Genomic DNA, 23,220 nt, shown 5'->3' on the forward strand with positions numbered 1-23,220 from the left:
TATGCTGGTTGGCTGAAAAAGATTGAGTTGAAGGTTGAAACTTTCGGTATTCAAGCTGTCAGCAAGGAGAACTACTAAGATTTCAGTGTCATACTAAAAGTGCGTCGTTTGGACATCACGGTTATTAACCGATGCAGTGCCGTAAGTTTTTGAGGAAAATAAGTAAGTTCGGTGCCTTGCCTACAATAGAAATATTGTTAATTTAGCCGAGCAGTGAAAACCACTGTAAAATTGAAGGAGCCTGGATAGGCTGCAGACTCGGCGCTCTGCGATCGTAACGTACACCCCTCTCACCGTTATTGGCTTACTTTGTTCCGCCTATGTTGCACTGTTAGATTTAGTTAAACGGTGCTGGAAGGACCCGGAAGTAGTTGTTACACTAAATAAATGTGATTGCGATTTGCAGCACGTCACAACTGGATAGAATAGAATAGAAAAATACTTTATTCATAAAGCAGGGTAAAAGAAAAAGTGCTGGACAGCTATATGATAGTAGTCTGGGAGTATCATTAATCAGAAAGTGGATTGATAACCTCATAATATGATTGATACAACTTCATTAACTTAATCTAATTGGTAAATCTGATCCTTGCTTATTTCCTACTTTACTTGCTTGGCTTTCGTCTACATTTTAAGCAGTAATGAAATGATACCCATTAAATTTTTTTAGTATACAAATGTGACATCCTATTGTCTCGTGATGACGTCAAACAGAATTTTTGCGGTCCACTCTTCTCTATAAGTTTTCACAATAAAGTTGCCTCCCTACAGACAGCCACACAGCATCTTGATTGCATTTAAACCATGTTTTGTAAATCCCCATCGACCCTTGCATCCCAGGCGCTCCTAGAGAGCCATTCAGAGGAAATCTGTCAGACTCTAAACCACACATAAATAACGTTTTAGATATTTTACTGCTAGAATGCATGTGTAAACAGGCACACATTCCACATAATATGATTCAGTCTTAGAGTTAACAGAACACTGACCACTTTAGGTCTAAGTGCTGCAGTCAAACCAAGCCCCTATGTAGGCTCAATGTGCAATCCTTTTCTATTTGAACACATTTTTTTTTCAAGTAACATTAATATACTGCAATTCGATTAGAAAAATAAAACTTCAAGCCTTTCAGAATCTAATGCTTTGATTGTTGAGGATGTTTTTCAGGTTATACTGTTACAGTGGTCACATTTCAGCCTTAAATAGAGAATGCCTTCGATAGCTTGGCTACTGACACCTAAGGTGCGTCGTAAGTGATATCGTTCCAGGATTACTCTTATTAAGCACAACCGTAATCTTCACATAAAGATGTCAGTTTTATTCTTACATGAATATATTTGCTAACGCTGTTCCTATCGACTCAGTAAGTCAGTAAATACCTGCAAAGGCTAAAGAAATAGCTAAAAGGCAATGGCTCCACTTGCTATTCTTTATTGCAGCACTGACATACATATAAAGCCAGGGTAATTATAATAACAGTTCTCCTTTTCATGTTGAAACAATTGTATTAGAGATAGCAACAGGGGGGTGAAGCTCAGTGAGAAGACTGAACTGCCGGCACCCATTAAGTTGACTGTTAATTATCTTGCCTTTGTATGTTCTCTAGGAACTCCTTTTTTAAAGGCATAAGATGCATAATGAGGGAACTTCATTGTGACATAGAATTATGTCTCGCAGTTTGCAAATTAACCTCTATTCAACAGGAGAGTCTCATTGAGATAGATCATTTATTTTTCCAGGCGTTTTATCCAAGACTGGCAGAGCCTGTTTGAAAGGTGACTGGCTTATACTGGAGTAATTACACCAAGAAGGTTACCAGTTTGTTATAATATGAGGCAATGCAGTAGACAAGACAGTGAGCAAAAAAATGACAGAAAGAGTGTAAAAAGAAAAAAGCTATGTTTCAAAGCTGTTGGGGGGTTGATGATTTAAGCATTCCGGTGATTGTGTCTTTGGTTGAGTAACTGAGCAGATGCTGACAGTAAGACTTAAGAATCAGCTTTAATGGCTTTGTGTGGCTATCCATTCCTGACAGACAGTGCTGTTTATTTAATTGAAGTGCCCTTCTGTCATTACGACAGGGTCATCGTCCCTGCACAACAGATGTTACAGTAACTAATGAGTAGCTGGGTTCACTTTATGAGGTTAAAGTTGATGCCTTTAGCTACCTCATTCATTCAGCCACACCCCCTTTTTAAGCACAAAGGGTCAACTTCAATCTGTAGCATGTTTCTTTGTGCACATGCACAAGGGCAGGTGGTGTATGGGGAGAAAGTACCGGTATGTATTTTTCTGTCACATATCTTCTGCATGTCTCATTTTGAGTAACCTTGACCCCTTTTCTTTTGTGCTCACTGTATGTGACAGAGAATACATTAAAAGAGTCCAAAAAACATGCTGTCACATCATAACTTACAGCATAATGTCCATAGGTGCTCATTTTCATGTTTTTTATCCACCGAGGCTAACTGCTAATTTAGCTGTCTTTTTCCCTTCATCTCCACACAGGTTGCCCTGTGTTTAAGTAAGGAAGCTGTCCAACTCGCCTCTCACTTCTTGTGGAAGCAGTAATCACATGTTCTGGACAGGCCATCCATAATCAAGTAAAAGTTTTTAAGTAATTTGTGAAAAAGAACAATGTGTCACCAGCAAACTAAACTGGCCTTTTAGGAACAACCAGGAAGATCATATTGTTATCCTTACTTACTTCTTTTGCTTCTAATTAGTTGAACACGGCAAGTAAACTAAACTTTAAATGTAGTTGTGAGTCAGGCAGTGACGAGGGGAATGAGGGCAATGTGGTTTACCACACATTTTTTGTCAGAATAATCATCAGAGTGCTATTGGCTGATAATGATTCAGTGTCATAGCATGAGGTACTTCTACGTGAATAGATCTCTCAAAGTTTGCTTAATAGTCTGGCATAGCTATGGGATGTATATCTCTTTAACTATTAAGAACTAACTAAGAAAAAGTATGTATATATAGTATGTATACCTATAGTTCCTTTTTATTTACAGACTGAATACATTAAGTTTCTGTGTATATTTGTAAATGAACAGACTGAATAAAATCAGACACCTACTTGGGTTTTTCAGTAATATTACTGCATTTATCTTTAACAGCATGTAATTACCATGCTGGTGGTAGTCAGCCCACTCTCCCACACAAAAACTTGCCAAAACTTGTTAATCTCCGTGTGGTCCTACTTACTCAGGGAGACCCCACCGAGGACACACATATTTCTGCCTTTTAAAAAAAATCTAAGCAGTAAAACAATATGGTACAGTCATGGAAAGAGATCACTGTACCTGATACTAACACTAAGCCAGCATGACAGTAAGCTGAATGCAATGCAGGGGGCTTTGTTTCAGGAAACATTTATCATAATGACTTCTTGTTTAGGGTTTCTGATGTTATACTGTCTTTGATTTTCGGCAGGGACAAAGGCCATGCAAGAGAGATGAGCGGCACAATTCGCAAGATTACACTAAATACTAACCCGGGCATCCCTTACTTCCTGCGAGTGGACTGGGCCGTAGACCTGGGTGCTGGCTTCACATTAGCTCTCACTGACGGCAGCTCAGCATGGATTGGAGAAAGTAAAGTTTTCAGATTATTCACAGCATTGTAAGAACATATTAGTTATAAATGCCCTTCAATTTTAGGATTAAGTGTAATATAGAGACTTGGCTCCTTTGACTGGTCTGCATTGTCCCCAGGGGTACCATTCATCAAGCTGTCCGAAATATGTAGACACCTGGCTGACCCCATCTTATAATGTTGTAACTGTTCTGGTCCTTTAGCTCGTGGGACAGCAGTGACCTTGTTTCATCATTTCTCTTCACTCCTTTTCTGCAGCTTACAGGTGTATAAAGTATATTAAAGTCTACAAAGCTTGTCTTTGTATATACAAATCAATGCTGGAGGTGTGCGTGTGCGTGTTTATGTCTGTGGTCACATATGCACATGACTATGTCTTCTCTGAGGGGACACCTGGAACATAACTCCTCCATAGTTTTCTTTTCTGTCCATCTGCAGAGTTGACAGGTCGAGATGGGGTTGTGACAGCTATGCGAGGGCTTCTGGGTTGTCGATGTTTCTGTGTTTGATGTGTTAATTGAGACCTTCAAGCTCGCATGAGCAGCTGTGCAACAGCTGATGACATTCCCTTTGGTTTCTCTGCATGGTTCCTTTCAAATCTGTTTTCTCATACACTCATGTGTTACTACATAATTGATGTTTATAGTTTTGTTCTGCAATCTTCTATCAACTTTGTGTCTTCGGTGAAGTGTCTCTCATTTGAGCAGCTTTGAAACAACGCAAAAATGAAAAAGAAAAATCCCTTTGAAAGAAGTCTTTTGTTTCAGTAACTTACTTTTCCAGTTTCAGAGGATGAGGTGACAAAGGAAGCCAGTGATATGGGAGTTACAAGGGAGAGATATGTTGAGGATCTTCTTCAAGCTCTAGCAAGAGGTGAAGGCGAAAGAAGAGTAAGAAGAGCAGGAGACAACAAGGAGGTGTATTCTTTCCACCTCTCTCCAGATCATCGTCATCTCTCATACCAGAAAATCTGTAACAACATTTCGGTGAGCTAACGCTTTTAGAACATATTTGTTTTTATACTCCTAATTAGCCGTCAAACAAACTTTCAAATGTACAGAGAATGTGGGCTAACCACAAAAAAACCTTTTTTATTCAATTAAAAAGTAACAAACAGAAGCAGCAAGGCAGTTTTACAACTGGTCCGAAAAAAAAAAAGATATAGAAATGTATGTGAACATCACAAGCAACAGTGTCAGTGGCATAAAAGTTGAGTTGAAGAATAAGGAAATATTCATATTGACTCAAATGGCCAGTTCATCAATGGCCTTTTTCATGGACAGGGCTGCTGTGAGTGAGTTACCCATTAAGGCCTGAACATACTTTTGTGGGCTCACAAGGTCTGGGCTTCATAAATGCATGTCTACTTACTTTTGCATTTTGCTGCAGTTTGAATATTAGAGCACAGCTTTGGGCTGCTCTTGGTTGTGTTGGCACTGCTGTTGGTGCGTTAGCTTTGCTCCGTTGGGAAAATGTCAGATGTCAAAGTGGGCAAAGATCTGCTGTGTGTTGGAGCTAAGCCAAGTATTGAATAATGAAGTTTGTCCAGTGCCACTCTTGTCTGAGCATTTAACCTGTGCTTCTTCGCTCTTTCTTATTTTTTCAGCTTCATGCTCTTTGAAATTGAAATTGAAATTGAAATTGTTTTTTGTCAACCCCATCCGGCTCAAGCAAACGTTTAGCTAATCAACATTGGATCGATTATCTGCGAAGCCAAGGCACTGTCAGCTTTCTGGAGGACATTACTTATGTTTGCCTGCATTGAAAAAATACAAGTGTGACATAGATGGATACCTCTGCACTACTATAAACAGGCCTTTAGAGGTGCTTAGTTTTCTCAGGTTTTCTTTGTCCCTGGCATATCACTTCTGCCTACAAAAATACAACATGGCAATAGTTAAATTCTGATAATAGGTGCTACAGTTCCAGTCCTGTTGTAGTTCCAGTCCAACCTGGTGCCATATCAGTAAATATGCCTACGTCACATTCCAGTCAGGACTGGAACTGCTGTGACTGAGGCCCTACTACTGTGTCGGTGATGTATCAGCACTTCACAATTGAATCCCACAATATTATGCCCCTCTTTGTTGTTCCCTGGGGACAAATGCCTCTAACGACATACAACAAAAATAGAAAGGAAGTTTCTTTTCTTTTCCTTTCTTTTTTTCTTTTTTTTTTTTACAGGGGGTTGTTTAAAAGATAAGGTTTATAGTCCCCCGCACATTATAGTGGAATTATAAAAGCCTTCGGGTCACTATGGGAAAACCCAAAGAGAGGAATAACTGAATCCGTTACTTGCCATCCGGTACTAACAGGATGAGGTAGTTCTCAAACAAGAAAAAAGTTTTGCTGACTGGAATCTTGTGTTAAATATTTGCAAGAGTGAATGTCCATTCAGATGGGTGTTAAGCACTCTTCTTCTTCACACTGAGTGACGTATATGATTGAGGACAGGTCATGGTTCTTTCAGTGGATTTTGATCTTATTCCTCTGAACTGTGAAAGGGTGCTTTTGCCTTCAGGGAGCAGGTCACTTAGGGTCCTGGGACACTGTGCTAGCAGAACTGACCAGAAAAAGAAGGCCAGGAGGTTAGGAAAACTGTAGGGACCATAAAACCCTGATTTATGGACAGGGCTGTCCACATGTTACAATCTTAAACAACAGTTGATTAGACCCCTTTTTTTCTTTCTCCAGCTCCCCCTTTGCTTTCTTTGTATCTAAGGATTATTGTATAGAAGTGTGCCTGTGTGTCCGCGTGCACATGTCCTAACACGCACAGACCCCTTTTCTTAAAACTGTTCCCAAAAAATATGTTATATGTAGAATAAAATTGATTGCAATCGTTTTCAAGTTGATTAAACCTCACAGATTATTGAAAATAGCGCAAACACAACAAATCAAATGTTGGAACAGGAAAAAAATGGATAATATTTTTGAAAACCATTAGCTTCTTTGATATATCTTGCCTGATTTAAGAGGAATTTGTGGGTTTGTCTGTCCAATAAATTAGTTTCCGTGGCAGGATTTCATTTAGGTCATTGGGTATAAAAAATTAGTATCCTTGAGAGTTTTAAGATATTTTAGCTGTATAATTCAACAGTATTTTCTAACTCGGATATAAATTGAGACAATACTGTTTATGTCAGTATAGTTAGTTTTTTCTGTAATGTTGTGCCAATGTTTTTTCTCACCATGCAGCCCTGCCTCAGCTCTCCCCCTTGCAGCTGTGAGCTGGTTAGCTCCAGACTGTTCTCGCTGCTTCCTCTAAATAACCACAGTTACAATATCAAATTGCTGTGGGCGAGGACTATATTCGAGGCAGAGTGTACTTCTGGCCTGGGACTTATAAATATCTCTTTTCATTTCAGTTTTCGGGTCGTCACGGAGTAGTACCCTATAGCACGCCTACAATATATGGCACCATTGTGAATGTCACCCAACCTGTTCTGGAACTGTCACAGAGTAGGAATGTACACATAAAGTACCACTCTGGGCAGAAAAATAAGCTACTCAGTCTAACATGTATATCTAACTGTCCATTACAGTAAACAAAAGGTGCACTGGGGTTTGTGTTCAAATGGGACAAGTTCAAGTCGTTTGGAAAGTACCAGTAATGGTAAACTGGAGCTGTTAAAAGCAGATGTTTTTGGTACATGCATGGAAACGTGTGCCATAGTATGGCTAAAAGGGAGATTCACTGCAGAGTGAAATACATTGCAGATATCATAAAAGACATGTCAGAATCCTGTGGTCTTATTAATACAAATGGCTAAACACTAAGTTGTGCAAATAACTCAAAGATGTATCTATTTAGTATATATCCTTGTGTAAAGCTTTGATTGTAATAATTCAACTACGACTAATAGTAGCTGAGATTTTTTGTTTCAGACATAGACTTTAAGTTGAGTCATTCCACTGTTTAGCTAGTAATAAATTACTGGGAAAAAATGATTTGGCAAATTAATTCACCAACTAAATGTGGATCTGTTGGCACAGCCATGTCCTTGGCCAGCTGCCTGTCTCTGCTGATTGTAAGGCGATTATGGCAGACAGCATTTATCTGACTTTGTGGGCTACATACACTGAGCTGGTGAGCTGCTCAACCATGTTCTTAAGCCCTTGGTCTCCCAGTCTCAACCCACAGATAAACATTACCTTTTACCTTAACACGCCTCACCACAAGATTGAGCCCTTTCTGGTTCAAGGGTAGCCTATTGCCCTTAGCCCAAAGATGGCCCCTGTCAAGCCCCAGATGCGACAGTGGCTCTAGCATGCACAAAGTTGCCCACATCTGGCCCACTTGTGTAGTGGTGCTTGTTGTCACCAATTCAGCAACTTTGTCGATAGATTTAAAAAAAAAAATGAACCTAGTGACGAGTCTACTGACTCTTCGGACAAAGCCTAAGTACTTTCTCAAGCGGAAAACTGTCAGAACAGCCTAACAAGCTTCCTCTGGCACGTCTCTCTTTGCCCTGCTCAGTCAATGACCACGTTCTTCATGACTGTGAGCATTTTACATGTAAAAATACTATAAGTATTCATTTGAAAAAAAGATAATGTCATAAGATAAGTCGCCGTGTTTCCATCCGATTCTCAAGCAAACCTGGTTTTAATTGGATAAACTAGGTTTTTTGGTGTTATGTTAGGCTATGTTATACATGGCTGCAATACATAGAGCTAGCTTTAGCTAAGGCTAGCTTTAGATAGCTAGGCTAGCAACTGGGCCAAACAAAATGATTGCCAAAGTCCTAAACCTCCAAGTAACGATATATGCAGTCCATGCTCCAGTGTTGCAAGCAATAATCATCGGTGTGTACAGGATGTGTGTGGGGGACAATCTCAGGTTCTACGGAGAACTTGCATTACGAGGAAAGTAATCACCACTCTTGTCTAACACCTGCTTCTTTTTTTTTTTTCTTTCCAACATGTCCGAGGCTAAAAAGTGCAACACATTTTCTCAGCCGGATAATTTGAGGGTGCAGAAATTTGGCAGGTTTCCTTTGAGAGTAGAAGAAAAGAGGTTTGAGACAAAACAGGTGGTGAACTTAACCTGACATTAATATTTTATGAATATGACCCCAGTAGTTGTAATGATGAATGTAATTGAGTGCTTTTTGTTAGATTATGTCTAAACAGGTGTTTAGCAAGTTAAACATTATCTCCTCCTTAATGTGTGTTTAAGTATCACTCTGTCGTTGGCAGAAAGAAAAGGGTTAGGGTTAAGGTTAGTTCAGGCTTACTTTGCCGTACTGACCTGTTCATTGTATCTCCTTTTGTTCAATCCACAATGCTTATTTTGATACTGAAAACATCAGCCTGTCTTTTATTACACTTTGTTTTAAAGGTGATTGTCATAAACTTAATTTCCATCCTGTGGAGTTTTGAAAAAGATGAATGAATAAATTCAAAGAGAATCCCGTCTAGAATGAAAGTGCAGACACCCTGCATCATGCAAACGCTAGCGGCATGTGTAAACAGCAGCAAAAAGGTGTATCTAAAGTATGACCGAGCAGTTCTCCTGAAATTTATGCAACACTGATATCCTCCATGCTGAGGATTGAGTCGGTTATCAGTCAGTTATGTCAAGCTGTGGTTCGAGTTTGACTGTCATTCAACCGAAACTCTGTCCTTATCTCTACCTGCATGAGAATTAATTATTTACTGAAGTATATTCAGTTCTATTGAATGTGTGAGAAAACATTTTACTTACTTTCTACTGCCTCTAGCTTTTTCTGTGGGAGATAATCAAACATAAGTGGAGCCAAAATAACTCCACAGACTTTGTCTTTAAGTGACTTGAAAGGGAATTTTCTTAGTATCATTACAGAAGAGTGGCAGTCTTTAAATGTTTTAAGTGACCGCAAGGTGACGCAGTCTTAATATGTTGAATTTCAATTTCTGACACGTTTAACCATCTGATAAAAGTTTTTTAAAAAAACACAAAGGAATAAGAGCAGCTTTTATATGAATACGGCTGTATTAATATACACTTATGATTCACAGTTTTTGTAAAAAGATGCAAAATGACTGGACTGCCAGCCCTCCAGCTGTCAGTTCACCAATCTTTGAGCAGTGAGAGGGGGAATTGAACCGTCAACCGACCCACAGCTGACCAATTAATTAACTATTGTTTCTTTTCCCATGCCACTGAACCAATTTGTTGAAAAGGATCACCCTGTCAAATGTACAAACAAACTCACAACTACATGGTGTCATTTCTTAGTGAATTCTAGAGGATTTCATTTGAATAAGAGAACATGGAATACTGCTGAGAAATTTCTACTTGGTGTCATGCCGCACAGTGAGTTAATTTGCCATGACAATCGGTGCCACACCTGTCCTGTTATTGTCCTCCAGGATCTTGCAGCTCCACTCCCGACAACTGTTAGAATTATCGACGTCAAGGCCGCTTGAAAATAGGAACCAAGCTGAGAGTGACAAGTTTTTGGTAAGATAATTTTATTCAGTGTGACCAGAGAAATTATCATTCTCAAAGAAGCTTTAAATGCTTCTCGTAATGGTTTTCAGATCTTATCCACGCTCTAAACGCAAATAGAGGTGGTCACCGTACATGATCTACTGCAGTGCACTGTACACAATTATACTGAAGGTTCTGCTTTTGGTGGAAGATTGCAGCACAACTAGAAACCACACTGACCACAATGACCTGACCATCAAGTTCCACATCAAAGCAGCTCGTCAGTGTTGTAGATTATCCATGTTTCTTACAATATGATGTATGAGTCTTGATAATGTTCTCCCGCCTTACTACAAATATCTAGAAAATAACATGATTCCTCATAGAAATGTAAATGTCTGAAGTATTTGCTCTTGGTATCTGCTCTTGAGTTAGTCCTGAGCTGTAGCTTCCTATCTCCTTATGTGAAAGTTTTTGTTATCAAGGATGGACTGACTGACTGTCGCCCATCACTTCCTGCTCTTTATCTGGCCTCACGCCTCCTCACAGCAGATGAAGGAAGTCACGGGACAAGCTGATCTCAACTACTTTGCCCACATTTCCTATACTGAGCGTCTGTGTCCAACCTTGAACAGTGTCTCTTTGTCACACACACAGCGCTGGCCCACTCACTTCGCTGTTCCCTTGAACACAATCGTTGTTTGGAGACACTGAAAGTAATTATGTTTTAATTAATGTCATTGGTGTTACATTTCAATGTAAAAGAATGCTTACATAGGGCTGGACGTTGTGTTAGTAAAAAAGCTAAATGAATATAACTGAAATTTTGTCATTTTGATGACATCAGTTCTTGGTTAAAGGAGGATATTTTCCTATGATCCTTGGTTATAAATATTGGTTTAAGTCAGCAATGTCTTTGATGTCGCGATAACAAAAGCTTTGTGTTCTCTATGCCAAAAGCATGTTGTGGTATTATTTTCAATGGGACTGCTGTCCCACACACCTACATCAACATTTAACCCAATGCTGTGACTGGCTGGCTTAAGACACACAAATAAACAGCTAGACCACACACACTGATCACATTGTGATGCTGGACCAAATTTTTTAAGGGAGAGACATTTTACACATTTGAAATGTAGATTTCATAGAAGAAGAAAGTATAGAAGACCATGAAACCGAACTCAGGGAAAACACAGAAACATTACATTTAATTTAAATGGTGTTAATTGTGTTTCACTATCGGGAAGAAATGAGCCCACGTTGTGTTATAATTCATTTTTAATTACTTTAGATGCTGAAATTGTTGCTTTTTTCTTACTGTTGTTTCAGTTGGAGAGAAAAAATGCAGCAGTGGGTTGGTTATCAGAGACAAACAGTCTGACCTCCCACACCTTGGCAGAGGTTGGCAACAGCATGCCGAGTGACCTTTAACTTTATCTGTGTGTCAGGAGGGGCGACAAAACTTGAGAAAGGAGAGGCCAGCCTTTTTTTCTCTTAGCCCTCTACTGTTGCTTAACAATTAACTTAAATAAATAAAAAGATAAAACATTCATTGCCATTTGTCACGGGAAATTAGCACGCTGTTCGTCTAGATTGTCAGATTTATGGATTGTTTGGTCGTCTTTCCTCTTTCCAAGCGGTAAAGGTAAACTTGTGGTTATGGGGAATTCATGTATTTACTCCAGCAAGCCTTCTTAGAAAACCTAAAAGTAAAGTTGGTGAAACATGCAACCTTTGGTATTTAAAGTTAGCACCAACAGAATAAATAAACAGCAGCTGAGTTCAGTTCCGATGTTAATTCAGGAAATAGAGCTTGTGCACCCCTAACTTGGGGAGTTTAGATGTCTATTTTTCGTTGTGTACCGGCTAAGAAGGTTTATGCTCTTAAACAGTGTCAGTGGGTAAAGCAAAGTTTGACAAAGTCCCAGTCATTATTATGGACCGAGACTTGTACTGTAAATGTAGGGCATTACACCATTCTTTGAAGTGTGTACTCTGCATGTCAGAGAGTTCAAAGCCTCGCCAATATCCATTCGCATGTGAGCAGATTTATTGCCTCATGACCTTCCTCAGGTGCAAAGTACAGCTGAGTTTTAGGTATAGATGCCACGAAGTAGTGGAGGCGTTTGTATAGAGGATGGAAGTGAGGTTGGAGGAAAGGTCAAAGCTTTCACGATTTTCTCTCCTTGCAAATTGTACAGTTTTGAATGTGTGCAAGCAGATGGTAATATGTAGCTCAGTTTGTAGTGTACAATTTGATCTATGCTGGAGATAAATAAATATGATAACTTGCACACTTCTGTAATTTGCAATCATGACCAAAATACACATCATCGGTCATCTCTTCTTACAACAGTTTCACTGTTTCGAATGAACGGGGACCTGTCTTGCGCAACCACTGAATCACAGCTATATCAAACTTTCTGATGACTCATCAAACTCAGTCACACCTAGTGTTGCTCTAGATCTTGGTGTTCTTGGGAACACCATCGTCCTTAGATCCTGGGTGGTCTCCTCTTTGTCCTGATCCCATTAAGTTTGCTTTGTTTAAAGCCCTGATTGTTAGGATCAATCCGTGCACTGGCAATGTGAGCATGCAAAATAAAAATACCTAAAAGGTTTTTAGAAAACATTAATATCCCTGAGCTGTTCATGTATTGCAGTCCATAAATTAATGCAGTCAAATTTTTCATCACAATTTTAAGCTGTTTTTATGAGTATGCTCCAGTTTCGTAGTTGCATCTCATGCTCTATAAGCACAGTAGAGTGTGAGCCAAGTGCTCATCACAGAATTTTTTCAGAAGACGGTAAAGTACTGACTTCAAGTTCAAAGCCTTTGAAGAAAACCAGAACACCATGTGGGACAAGACTGAGGCTGTGTTGGAATTGTTCACATGTTCACTCACTCATTATATGGTCTGTTTGGTGTTTGCTACACGGAAGAAAAGAAGAAGAATAGATAGATGCAAACAGCTGATGGTACATCTTGGTGCCATATAGTCATTGCTTTTTCTCGCCGAGACAAATGTCTTGTGTGATTCATGGTGGCCTGTGATGGACTGGCGACCTGTCCAGAGTGTACCCCGCCTCTCGCCCAATGACAGCTAGGATAGGCTCCAGCCCACCCGCGACCCTGAGTTGGATTAGAAAGGTAATGTATAGAAAATGGATGGATGGACGGATGGATGGAGATTCATGGCAGTGTGCACTTATTTGTCTTGATACTATCACTCCAGCCAGCATGGAGGATGATGACTGTGCAATGGACTTGCATTGTCAAAAAAGTTAACAGCACGTAGCCTTTGGAAATTAAGCTCCACGTGGATCAAATCTTGATTTGGTGAAACTTAGCTAGAAGGCTTTGGCTTCCACAGAAAACCTCATCACAAAGAGGAAGACCACCACACCCCACCACTGTGCAGTTTTTCATACTGTGTGACTTCCACAAAAAGGTAAAAGACCAACAACTGGACCAACACCACCAAGAGTAGCTACCATTCAGATTGTTACAGATATTTTTTAGACTACCAAAGACATGACCTTTATTGTCATAAGACAAAAATAAGAATAGAATCCTGATAATAATTTTAACTTTAGAAGTGTAAGTTCTCCACAACAATGTTACATGCAACCATCAGTAAGGATAAAATACAAGTGAGGTTGATGGGAATGCCCTGAACTTTTAAGGTAATTTGTCTTAATAACAAATTAAACTCCTTATGGTAAACAGGAAGAAAAAAAATAAACAAAAACAAAAGAACATCATCAAGTAACCAAACTGCTATTTCTGTTAGATAGCAGCTAAAATTGTCCAACAGGATACAGCTTACTAGAGTTTGCAGTTGGTTTTATCAATTGAGAGAGAGTTTTATTTAAATCTTTTTTTTACCACAAAACTGAAAGAGAACACATAACTCCAGTACCAAGAATAAAAAGGTGCTTAGATGCAAATCTGTGGGCTCAGTGTAAAGCCAATGTCAGTGACACGGTCCAGTTCAGCAACAGAGAGAAAACAGCTGTGTGGCCTGCCAGGACAGCATCAGTCCTGGGCAAAAATGACAACTATTTTATGAGAGCTTTTGAAGATGGCGGCTTTATTATAGTGGGTGTGCGACCTTAGTGCAGCCCAGTAAAGATTTAGCACCATATAACCTTCTGGTTTTTCCGTATATCATAAGCAGGACTTCTGTGTGTGTGTGTGTGTGTGTGTGTGTGTGGAAATGGAAGAATCTCCCAGGCAACAAAAAAAAGAGGCAGCCTTTGAACACACGCCAGGTCGAATGAAGTTTCTGTGTCTTGGCCAAATCTGAATTTTACTGTAACTGCTTACTGTAACTAAGTGAAGTCGGGTTCCCCCCCGCTTCAAACTGCCAGTCGACAGTGAAATCCAGAAAATGTTACATATCAACTAAATGCTAGAAAATTCTGTTGGCAGCTGTAATGACTCAGTCCTGCTGTGCGAATTAGTGCCAAAATGCAAACCAAATGAGGAATGTTTCATGACATCTGAAGTTTGCCTGTGATTCCAAAGAACCACTGATGAGAATTAACAGAAAGGAAGCTTTGTTCTCACTTGCATACTACAGGTGAGCAATGAATTCATCCTGAGTTTATCCCAGGTGCATGGATATGCCTCATCAGCTTTAGCCATTTTCCCACATCAAGGCAAATGTTGCACAATATTTGTTACACCTCTGTGTCATAGTGACCGAAAGATGCAGATGCTTACTCACTTTTCGCTGTTAGCTGATTTTGGAAGCTAGATGATTCAGTTATTTGTTAGATTAAATCTAAATATACATGCGTCACTGACAGGATTCTGTTGCCTGGTGTGCTTTTCTCGGGGGGGCGCACAGAGTTTGATCATATATTTTAACAATTTACCCAACTCTGTCAGTCTAAAAAAGCAGTGCTTGAGTATTAAGTTTATCCCACATTGCTGAGCTCGTTGGATGTCCATGAATAATGAAGTCAGCGAACCAGCAAATAGCACTTTATTTCCTTTAATTTCCCTTTGATGTAACCTACAAGTCCTTTCTGGTTCGATCTTGCGAGACCATTTTTGTCATCTGTCGTTACTCCTCTTTCTCTCCTGGTTACAGGTGCACCTAGGCTCTGTGGAGCTGCAGCCAGCTCCAGACCCTCTAGAGCTCACCCGGCAGCTAATAGCTCAATCGCTGCAGCGCAACAAAGATCTGGAGACAGAAAATTCCCACTTGTTGGAGGAGAACCGCAGACTGAAACATGATCACCAGCGAATACTCGCCGAGTAAGGGCAGGAAGGGAAATACCCTGTATAATTTGACTCAGATATTCACCAGTGATACTTAAATGTTGATTGTGTTGTTGGCATGCCAGCTCTTTTTGCCTTTTAAGCTGCGCTGCCCACAACAATCACCCAGTATGACATAACCGCTAGTTGTCCATTTGAGAATAATTTGGGTTCCACCCAGCCCAACTTCCTTTGTCTTTCTTTTCTGGATTTGTGTTGTTTGACTTTTTTTGACTCGTCACTTTTTTGTGTTGTTGTTTATCTGCTTGTTGATTTATTTTGTCAGCGAGTGGAGTCTGCCACATATGAAGGACGAGTCTCGGGCTTGTTTTAGACGTCAGCCTCATTCTTCTTAGGAATCGACGGTGAAATTGCAGACAAACCAGAGTCTGCTTCACTTTTAAAACGTGTGAGTGTTTTTCTCAACAGGTTGGAGCAGCAGGTTCAGGATAAGGAGGTGTTAGAGAGGGAACTCTACTCACGTTTTGTTATGGTGCTGAATGAAAAGAAGGCCAAGATCAGAGGCCTGCAGGATGCTGTCCATCAGCTCCGCCACACAGATGATCAACAGGGAGACAAGGAGGGGATACAAAGGTATATAGGCTGATTATGAATGGGTTCCGTGAATTTTCTGCCATCACAGAGCCCACAATTCTGGTATTGTCTAGCATAACTGGCTAGATTTGTTACTTTAAACATTTCAGTAACATTCGAGAATTCAACAATTATAATTATATACCCCAGGTTTACTTATTTTTCAATCTTAGTGTGAACAAAAAAAGAAACAACATGCGATTAACTGCTGGCTACAGGTTGTTGTTCTCTGTGATACATTGTGTAGACATGCAAAGGAAGCAGACAGGTCATACAAACAGTTTTTCTTTTATTTATTTCTCCTACAGCCAGCTGTGATAACCAGGCGTACAGAGACATGTCTGATGATGTCATGTGCATGCCCTCTGTGCTTTTTAAGATGAAAGTTATTTTATGGGCCATACAGCAGGCTTGGACAGATTTTAAAAGTAAGAAAAGAAAAGAACTGAATAGATAAATGAAGTCAGTAACTAATTAAGTTGCACCTACAACTTTAGTATGGATATTTAGTATAAAAATTTACATTTTCTTTAGCAACATGTTATGGTCTTTATCATACTTTATCATACATTTGTGCTGTTATAATTGCCACCCTTCTGGTTTTTGCTCAACAGTGAGGGTAGCCAACCATGCTATCAAACTCCAGAGTATGGATGGAGGATTTCATCCAGGATTTATCTGTCCTTGTCACTAGGTTTTGTGGTCGGTTACATTTAATACAAAAAGATGAAGACCTTTGAGGTTTTTCCAGACTAATAAAATGATTTGTTGTATTTTTCTAACTCAGGTTCACTTGGTTTTCTTTTTCTTTTTTCTCTTTACGGTCTCTCCTTTTTATCATGACGTATGTGAATGAAAGACTTTTTTCCCAAATTTGTGATTCCTCCCCAGTGACAGTGATGCAGCTGTGGGTGAGGATGGAGGTCAGCATGGAAGTAAGCAGGTCATCCATCCATCTCAGGAACCAACTATCCTCATCACAGGTGTGAAAATAACCAGTGTTTGTGCTTTTTAATCTCAATGCTACACGTTAGAGGTTAAGCACACATCCAGAAATGTGCCTTCCAGTAAGATATATAAGCTGAATGCTTAACATTTTGATATCTTAGGTTCCAGAAAGTCATTTAAATTTTCAAACAGAATTGGGATCCCTAGAGACTTCCTCTTCTTTTAGTACCTCATTTTAGACTCTCTACTGGGATGTCTTTATCCAGATGCCCTTTGGTGCTCCAAATTCACTCTTTTACACATGCGCCATATCTTGGTGTGTGGAAGAGTTGACACGGCAGATTTAGTCCTCTTCCAGGTTCTCATTGTGATGTCATACGGTAGCTCATGATGTGTTTTTGCAACGACGCAGACTCTAGGTGAAACTCTTAGAGTTTTAGCTCTCTTCTAACAGAATTTACTATCCTATAAACGCAACAGTAAAATGTAATTGAATACGCAAGCAGGGGTTTGAGCATTAACTTAAAAGCACAGAGTATGCCCTCGGGAGGCTCGGTTCTGGGAAGCACTTGTCAGTGAGTGTGCTGTGATTGCTTCAACACGGCTGGCCGCAAGGTGGTCTTCTCCTTCCTGCGTCACGCAGAGCAGCCGTGTGACATCACATGTGCTGAGTCAACCCCCCCATGCTGCAGCACTTGGATAACCCGCTGATCACTCTCTCAATGGCTCTGTTTGTGTTAGAGCCAAACTCAAGCCACCCTGAGAGAATAGCACCACTGAAACACACACTGATGTTGCTGTGACCTCAGCAGCTTGTGTCGTTTGGCTCTTATTTGCTTCACTTTCTCACACATACATGCACCACACCCTGGCCTTGGCTTACACACTTTGCTGTTTGCGACCCAAAGGGGCTTTACAGTGCTTTCTTTTGTTCTCAGCTTGTCAGTGAGATCTACCTGACCTTATCTCTCTGTTTTAGGCTTTTAAACACTGAGAAATCATTTCTGTTTTTCTTTCCTGGCTATAAGCACGGAGGTGGAAACCAGACATATTTTTATGTCACTGATTGTAGTTACTGTTATTTCCTTTTATTGTGCAACCACATCCTGGTCATCCCAGCAGCCAATTTATTCATAGCAATCTTCACAATGATGTCAGGACAAGAAACCGACTGAATTTACTACCACGGTCTTTTATGTTTACACATTCTTTTGATTTAACACCTCACTGACATTATTGTGTTCAGGGTGAGTCCCCACCCATTTAGCTATTGCAAATCTTGATTCTGATCAGATACACAACCCCATGCCAGACTGATGTTTGAGTGGGCTACGGTTTTCCCCTTTGACATGCTTGAGCCCTATTGACCTTTGAGCCCCAGGCTGTGTTTTCATGCTAAGCAGAGCTGGAGGCTCTCTTTGACCTGCTCCCTCCAGGTTTAGCTTCTGATAGTGACAACACAGGAAGCATCACTCACAAGGGAGGTACTCAAAGATAAGAGAGAGAGAGAGAGAAGGAGAATTAGGAGGGGAGAAAGGCAATGTCACTTAAGTGACTCTTGATAAGTATGGCATGAAACATCGGACTTGACGCATGCTTCACTTGTTTAACTGTGAATACAAACTCTACAGTAGCCATGAAATTTATACGTTGCATCTTCTAATCAGTTCAGATCAAGTGGTTCTTTGTTCTAACAGCACTCCTCAATCTGGCGATCTTTGAATGTGAATGGGCTAGTGGCCGTGTTAAAGGGCGAACAGGTGTGTTTGTCTCTCTGTATATAATCGATTGTGACCAAACTTGTGTGGAATGTCAGATCCCTATTTCCGATAAAGGTTGTGGAGATGTCCTGGGTTAACAAAGGTTATCAGAGGTATCCCTAAACTGCTTCAGATGTGCCGTAAATAACAATGACGGAGAGTCAATGGGGATTTGAATTTGGGCCTCTGAAATGACACCACCCACGTTATACCCAAAAAATCTCTATCAGTACGAGACATCAGCACTCAGGCATTCTCTGGAGACAGTTAGGGAAGTTGAAGAGTGAGATTCGGATGTTTTTATTAAGAAATGTGTAACACTTTTGATGTTTACAGCAGAAATAAAAGTTGTGATGCCGGGAGATCCTCTGAGATACCTGAGGTGATTAATTTTCCTTTTTATTTATTATTTTATAAACGTTTTCCCTTTTATCCAGGACGTAATCTGGTGGCGCAGGGCATCTCTATCGACCGGACGTTCTCTGATGATGAAGATGAACAGCCGGTACGGAAGCGTAGGAGCCCAGAAGAGAAATAAAAGCATGGGTTAGTCTAATAACCAAAACAAACAATGTGTTTGCTATAATAGTTGTTCTTGGCTCATCTTCCTCTAAAATGACTTATATTCATACAAAAAACAGTACAAAGATTTAACTTACTGTTTGAGAAAAAAAAGTCATGCCTTTTTTAGCTTTTAGTGCACAAAACCTCCCTGCTGTAACAGATGTAAGATGCTCTGCTGAAATCTTGCCCATTCATTCCATTTACCACGTTAAAAATGACTGAATTGTCATTTTCTCGGCATAATCGGTGTGGTGAAAGAAAAGCCCACACATTCCAACAGCCCTTAGCTGAGCCCTTCACATTCCTGCTTGATCATTTGACTTCCTCATCTTATAAATCAAATCAAACTTTCGAGACATATTGCGCTCCTCTCCCTCGCTTAGGGCGGTAATTGATAATAACCCAGGCAGAATGGTCACTGTAGATGACGGATTTGAACTGGTTAAACAGAACTCTCACGTAGCACTTAGTGCATGTTGACCCAGTTCATATTTCACATTAACTTTAATACCAAATGCTGCTATAGCATGCGATAGCAACCGAAGGCATGTTTTCCATGCTGCTGTGGTCGAGCACACCTAATTCAAATGAATCATCATTCAACAACCTGCTGAAGTGCTTTTTCAATCAAGCATGGTGCAGCAAGAACACTTGGAATACATGCAAGGCTTTGAAAACACAGTTAGAAAGAGTTTCTATTATTAAGATTTTTGTACCATTGTAACAACAACCAAATTAAGTTGTCCAATCATTTTACGGCTTTGGACGTGCATGTTTAGCTACCTTTTGTATACTCAATGACCTCCATTTTTAGCACAATGGCCCTTGAAGACAAAAAGGCCAATCCAAAAATGTGTAGCACTTTGTTTTAGAAAGGTAACCCCTTTAAAGCTTTGAAATGCATTAAAGGTTTAACACCAGAAACAAATGAACAAAAAAAGTGATGTTGTGAAACGTTTTATCTATTTTCTACAAAGCATTATAATAATTGTATGATGCTTGAATTGTGGGCGGAGATTTCTTGCACCAAAGGTTGAGTGCCTTGTGTCACAGTTACAATATCAACACATGTTATGATGCTAATGTGAAAGTGTGTCAGGTAATAGTATATTGTTATAAAACTGTAAAAGGCTTTGAGAAAATGTTCAGAATGAGTTTCACTGCATGGAAACTTTGTGGCTCACCTGGTTAAGCAGATGCCTCATATGCTTTTGGTATGCAGGAGGCCTGGGTTCAGGTCCCACTTATATCCCTCTGCTACATGCTTAAATTCTACAGTTTATTTATTGGTTTTCTCATTTTAAAAAGCCATTTCACCAACATAAAGCATTTTTTAAAGTAATGTTCTTAAAACATATTCCTATATTTTCTTTAAAGCATTAAAATTATTGCATGATACTGGAATTGTGGGTTTTCTTGGAGATTTTTCACACCATAAGTAAGTGTTTCCCTGCAGGTTTATGCCACATAAACAAGGCACGATAATAACACCCGTTAAGATACTGATACACAACTAATTTATTGTTAGTAAATGATAGTCTGTTGCTGCAACACATTCTACTTTGTTTTACTTGTTTAAAGTAATTTTTTGTTGTTGTGAAGGGGTAAAATGATCAGAGAAGAACTTCAGAATGAATCCTTCCGCAGACATGTTGTGTAGCTCAGCCGGTTGGCTCCTGAGGTGTTTGAATGCAGGAGACACCGGTGCATCCCAGCTCTGATGTTCTGCTGCATGTGTCCATTCTAATATCCAGTTTAGTTGTTGACTATAAATTGAAGCCGTTTCACCAACATAAAGCATTTTGAGCTTTTTCGTTTTCTGCTAATTCAGTTGCATTCATTCATCATCAGCACTCACTGCTGAGTTCACAGGAACGGCCATTCTGGTTTTAAAGTCTCTCCAGCTCTCACCCTTCTTCTGTCAGATTTAATTCATTAGTCATGTTTTTTTCCTCTCTAAATAATCAAGGTTCTTGGTTGGAATACACCGGAGACTGATGAAATTGCGTCCTTCACAGAACAGCTCCATATTGAAGAGTAAAATTAGAAATTTAAATGTAAAGTTTGCTTTGCCTCTTATTTTTCACGCTTTTCCTTTTTTTTTTGTTGTCTTGTCTCCATCCTCTTCTTTGAGGGAAAAAAAGTCATCTGGGTTTAATCATGAACACAGTTTGTAGCGCTACCTACACCCAAAGCAGCATCAACTAGGCAAAGGTTTCCCAGTGGTGTTCTGGGTTCAATATTTTGTCCCAGATTGTGAAAGCGAGCTTCAAAAAGCCAGAGTTACTGCCATCTGTTTTGCTCTAACTGTGACAATTGCTCTGACAACTGCTTTAAGTTAATTATGACAATTATCCGCCACAGCTTTCACGAGGCTCTCTTGTGTCTTGTCTTCTACTAATCAATAGTTAAGCGATGAATGACCCCACCTATTCCTACACTCTCCAGTGTGTGCGCCAGTCTGTGCTGCTGTGAGGATGCATTAGTGGACACGTGATAACAGGCGCTTCATGTTCTCCAGTGCTTTTTTGGGAACTGATTGTGTTGTTGCAAGTAACTTGGAGTGGATGTTAAAAAATCTGAACCAGGAGTATGGAAGCAATTTCTAAAGAGTTTGACATAATGCGCTGAGCGGAAATGTTACTGTTAAGCCCCTCAGCCTCAGTTCTGTGTGAGACCCATGAAGAGTAACTTCTGAGGGACAACTCGATACACCCAGAAAACAGGGTGTCACCAGTATAGAGTCAAAGTTGTTGTGCTGCTGCTTTTTCATCATGTCTTGCTGTTGTTTTCCTCCCTCTTTTTTATGATGAAAATAAAAGATGTGCCATCTCTTTAATTTCCACTTCCTAAACTAGCATTCTGTAAAGGATCATTTGACCTCCCTCTTCTTTCTTGTTTTCATCAGCTCTGTTTATTCTGTGGCCCAAACTACCTGAAGGGTGTTTTCCAGAGGGTTAATAGGGTTATGTTGTTTCTCTCTGTCTTCATTTTCCCACTCATCTTCTGCCTCTCCCACCAGCTGTAGGTCCTGAGGTCACTGCAGCGTCTTCACACTGAGACCATTGAACCAACCTGTTCAGGGTCTTTATCTGACAATTCTGCCTTTGGCTTTTAGACGCTGTTGCAGTCTTTTGTCATTTTGATGATACCTTTTTGTCTGCCGAGGACCACGGGTGGCCTCCTGGATAATCCTCCTGCAACACGTTCTTGCTGGTTTAGTAATCCCCATTGGAATGTCACACTCTCTCCTCTATACACTTCATCAATTAGGTATTGTACAAAGAGAACTACGGAAGAGTGTCAAAGGCTAATTTACAGATGAGTGCATGACGACATGATGAGATAAAGTGGGAGAGAGAGAGAGAGAGTTTCCTTTTGAAATGTTGTTTACAGGTTTCACGTTGAATGCTCTAAATACAATATTTGCTTGGTTTTACTTTTACTTTTGTGACGTCTTATGTGAATATTTCCATTCAATGTTTTAATAAAAATTCTGAAGGTGAAATATTGCCATCGTCATTTGAATTGTACAGAAATGTTTAAACTGCTCTGAAATGTTTTGCCATGTTGTCAAATAAAACTCATCGTTTTTGCGCTTTATGCATTTCTTGAATTATATGTACATCCTTGTCTGAACTGTGATTCGTACGATGCATTTTTCTTTTGTCCTACATTTTATTCTGTGAGGTGAAAAAAATCTAAAACGGAATTAATTGTTTTGATTTGATTTAGAAAATAAATGAGTTGGTGTCCTGTTTGGATATATTTGTATAACACATAAAGTTCCATAACATATCTAATAGAAGCCATACAGATTAAACCAACCCAGCAAACACGTCATTTACATCATTGAGCACTTAATTAATCAGTCAGTGTCATTAGAAATGGTGTTTAAACAGCAACAAACACCATAGGTAAATAAAAGGGTGTCTACAGCAAGTCAGTGTATCACAGGTTGTTATTTAAGCAGATGTAGTCCTAATGAACCTAATTAATTAACACCATAATGAAAAGTGATATGTTTTGTTTGAGCGCTAAAATCACTGTGGTTTAAA

General features: G+C 39.7%; 1 protein-coding gene across 5 annotated transcripts; it reads left to right on the forward strand.

Moving 5' to 3' along the window:
* The first annotated feature begins 9 nt into the window (after positions 1-9).
* LOC140309991 (DNA repair protein XRCC4-like) lies at positions 10-22,844 on the forward strand. 5 transcript variants are annotated; one of them, XM_072388087.1, is made up of 9 exons: positions 10-162; positions 2,509-2,603; positions 3,442-3,602; positions 4,387-4,589; positions 15,127-15,293; positions 15,726-15,890; positions 16,782-16,873; positions 19,036-19,144; positions 20,765-22,844. In XM_072388087.1, the coding sequence occupies exons 3-8, from the start codon at positions 3,464-3,466 to the stop codon at positions 19,134-19,136; spliced, it is 867 nt and encodes a 288-aa protein (XP_072244188.1). In that variant the 5' UTR covers positions 10-162; positions 2,509-2,603; positions 3,442-3,463; the 3' UTR covers positions 19,137-19,144; positions 20,765-22,844. The 5 variants fall into 5 exon arrangements, with proteins under 5 accessions (XP_072244188.1, XP_072244189.1, XP_072244187.1 ...); XM_072388088.1 differs by having other exon boundaries at positions 22,281-22,844; XM_072388086.1 differs by having other exon boundaries at positions 19,036-22,844.
* The last annotated feature ends 376 nt before the right edge of the window (positions 22,845-23,220 follow it).

This window comes from Leuresthes tenuis, unplaced genomic scaffold (assembly GCF_036924035.1).
Source record: "Leuresthes tenuis unplaced genomic scaffold, fLeuTen1.0.hap1 SCAF_6, whole genome shotgun sequence".
Lineage (NCBI taxonomy): Eukaryota > Metazoa > Chordata > Actinopteri > Atheriniformes > Atherinopsidae > Leuresthes > Leuresthes tenuis.

Coding starts and splice junctions, on each gene's coding strand:
- LOC140309991 (XM_072388086.1), top strand. CDS start 3,464: ATGAGCGGCACAATTCGCAAGATTACACTAAATACTAACCCGGGCATC. Junction 4,590..15,126: donor AAATCTGTAACAACATTTCG/GTGAGCTAACGC, acceptor TCCTGGTTACAG/GTGCACCTAGGCTCTGTGGA. Junction 16,874..19,035: donor ACCAACTATCCTCATCACAG/GTGTGAAAATAA, acceptor CCTTTTATCCAG/GACGTAATCTGGTGGCGCAG.